The following is a 3,215-nucleotide window of genomic DNA, read 5'->3' on the forward strand; positions in this document are numbered from 1 at the left end:
TAATAAACCCCCAAAGACTTAAAATAAAAAAATCGCTGCAAAAATTTAAATTTCAAGAAAAAAGCCTCAAATTCAATTTGTTAAAATGCTTACAGATTAATAATCAAAAGATTCTACCATTATTATTAAATGACCAATTACATGTCACTTTCCCCCCTTGGAATCAAATTGGAATTTTATTAGGGAAAGAGCGAATATAAAGATAGGAGACGAGAAATTGGAAGTGGCTGATTTTATGTATCTAGGAAGTTAAATAAGTCAGGACGGGAGGAGTAGTAGGGATATAAAGCAGTGGTTAGCGCAGGGTCGAGTTGCCTTCAATAAATAGAAGTCACTTTTATGCCCGCGAACGGTTAATTTAGAAATTCGAAAAAAATTGTTAAAGGTGTATGTTTGGAGCGAGGCGCTGTATGGGTGCGAAACATGGACGGAAAAGAAAAAGTTAGAAGCGTTCGAAATGTTGTGTTACTGGCGAATGATGAGAATTACCGTGGATAGAGAACTTTAGAAATGAAGAAGTATTAGAAAGAATAGGAGAACAGAGGACTCTATGGAAGTCAATAAGGAATAGGCGAGATAGGTTGATAGGACACCTTCTCGGGCATGAAGGTCTAGTCAGAGACATATTAGAGACAGAAACAGGAATTAGGCGGGGTAGAGGTAAGCCTAGATTAGATTACTGTTCGTAAATAATTAAGGTTGTTCTAGTTTTGGGAAATGCGAAGATTGGCTCAAGATAGGAAAGAATGGAGGTGCATGTGCAACCAGTCTTAGGACTGACGACCTTATGATGATGATTGTACGAAAGTTTTTCGACATATTTTTTAGACATTGTATAATTTCTTTGTTTTACTTTTAAAATAATTGTGAATAAAATCTCTGATACATTTTTTATACTTCTCAACAATATTTGTATATACGTAATTACCTACCACTACCTGAAATAATCTTTTGAGATAATATAAACCTTTATTTTATTTCTACTGTATTGTATTTTCATAAAATATTTACATACCTGTAAGGTGTTTCCCCTTCTGAGTGTAATCTGACGTGTTTATTCAAGTTACTGGGGTCACCAAATGGCCTTAAGCAATATTTACATTTTAATGGTTTATATCCAGTATGCGTTCGTATATGGATTTTCAGTCCATATTTCCTTGAATAGCATTTTCCGCAATAAATGCATACATGTCCATCTTTGGATTTCCCCAGACTGCTTACGATAGTTTCTATATGGGCTTCATCGTGACAGTGTTGCCCCGTGGTCTCTCCATAACGCGAAAATCTCTCAAATGTTGATGAAAAATCCGGAATATAAGAGGAAGCTAATAAATTGCCTGGTTCTAGTTTTTGAAATGGTTTGAAAGCTGAAATACCATTTGCCGATGGTTCTGAGAAGGGCCTGTACAAAGATCTACAATTTTCAATTACGGTATTGTTTTCAAATTTGGATGGTTGAGAATTGGGTCTTTCTTCTTGGGCAAATGTGGATGTTGTTAAGTCTAAAGCACTATTTTGTTTTCGAAATTTCGAAGGCGCCAATTTGAAGCAGAACATTTGGGTCGATTTCCAGTCTTGTTCTTCTGATGGTTGGTTAATGGTAAGAGCGTTTGATAGTTTTTCCCATAGTGTCGAGATAGACTGTCGCCCGCATCCCAATGTTATGTGAATTTTCAAAGGATTGGGAGATTCGTAAAGAACTGAACAGTACATGCATACGTACTTCTTTTGGCCTAAAAATTAAACAAAGGTATTACCATTAGAAAATTGTTCGTTAATAGTTTTTGATGTAAAACTTTTTATTAGCCTGCGTTTCAACCAAGTTCTAAATCGCAATCCACATCTGATGTAGAAGCAAAAGGAGAAAAGTAAGACACTAGTCATTTTCATAGTATATTTTGTCACTGAATTAGAATCTGGCCTCAGCACATTTAAATTTTGAAGTATCATAATCATAACACATAAGTGATATCAATTTGGCTGAGTTTATTTTGAATTAATGAAAGAATTCTGAAAGCAGATGATGCTCGTATTTTCTTCAACCACCCACCATTGTAGGTACCCTCTACTTCGATATATTCTTCAATTTCCAGACCATCACTAAGGTGAGTCAAAATAACCATTGGTTTCTGAGCAGGTTACTAAACTGTCTATTTACGTCTATTGGCGTTTTGAGTGCCATTTTGCTCTCTTTATCAAATGGCTGCCTAAAACATCTAATTATCCTTGCGTTTTGTTAGTATTGATAAATCTCAGGGTGGCTGATCCGTAGCCAGTGAAAATCCATCTGAACGGCTGATTTCTCCTATTCGCGGTGTGTGAGATGGTTCTTGTGCTCCTTTAATTTAGTATAGATGTGTCGTTTGTTTTGCTCGATGTATACTTTGCTCCACGTGAAAGGGATGTTGTAAACTTCTGGTTCTGGTATTTTCCTGTATTGGCATTTAGGGAATGATGCTTCAATTTTTTTTGTAGTCTTGAAGATGTTGTTGATTATTGTCTTTATTGGTTTGATTTTGTCGGCGCATTATTGAACATAACACACACCGTCTCTATGAGTTCTTCTTTTTCCTTGGATTGTGAGTTTCTAACCGTCATTGAGAATTTGATGTTAAGATATTTCAAAATCTATATGTGTTACATGTTGGTGCAACTTGGGGCCAGAATCTAGTTCAGTTCTAACAATGATTAGTCGGAAATAACTACCCTCTTAATTATTTTACCATTTTATTGTACGTAGTAATGCTCACACAAAAAGGTTAAATATTCCGTTTTTTGGGATTATAGGTTGATATCTCGAAATACTGGATTATGGAATAATGTTGCATGCTTTTTTTTATGGTTCTAAAATCTACTACCCCTAGACCCCTGCCGCCGCGGCCTATATGCTTGTTGTAAAATCCTGCGGCTGTAGCTATTGCTGAATTCAAGTTTATATGCCGTTCTAACGATGTTGCAGGTTTATTATTGAAGTGAAACTTCTGTACGCGCGGTAGAGTAAGTTCGTTTCATGCGAGTTGCTGTTTAACGAAATCATGCAACGGATGTCCCCCCTCTACTCGGCCACGTAGTCGAGTTCGTAGTGGGGATCGCTTGAGCCGTGAGCGCGCTTCAATGCAACGTTCGTTACAGGCAACTCCGGCAGGTATAGTGTAAAATTTAAATTCATAGTGTACAAATAGTACCATTAAAACAATTCCTTAACCCCTATCCCG

At 36.5% G+C, this 3,215-nt stretch overlaps 1 protein-coding gene across 3 annotated transcripts in view; it reads right to left on the reverse strand.

The window, feature by feature from the left end:
* The window catches only part of LOC108737733 (PR domain zinc finger protein 13), a 31,496-nt gene that overhangs the window by 2,000 nt on the left and 26,281 nt on the right, over positions 1-3,215 (reverse strand). For all 3 annotated transcript variants that reach the window (XM_025981448.1, XM_025981447.1, XM_025981446.1), the window contains one exon: positions 1,016-1,733. In XM_025981448.1, the coding sequence (XP_025837233.1) occupies positions 1,016-1,733 (718 nt within the window). The remainder of the gene's footprint in view (positions 1-1,015; positions 1,734-3,215) is intronic.

The sequence above is a fragment of the Agrilus planipennis genome, unplaced genomic scaffold, assembly GCF_000699045.2.
Source record: "Agrilus planipennis isolate EAB-ADULT unplaced genomic scaffold, Apla_2.0 scaffold105, whole genome shotgun sequence".
Lineage (NCBI taxonomy): Eukaryota > Metazoa > Arthropoda > Insecta > Coleoptera > Buprestidae > Agrilus > Agrilus planipennis.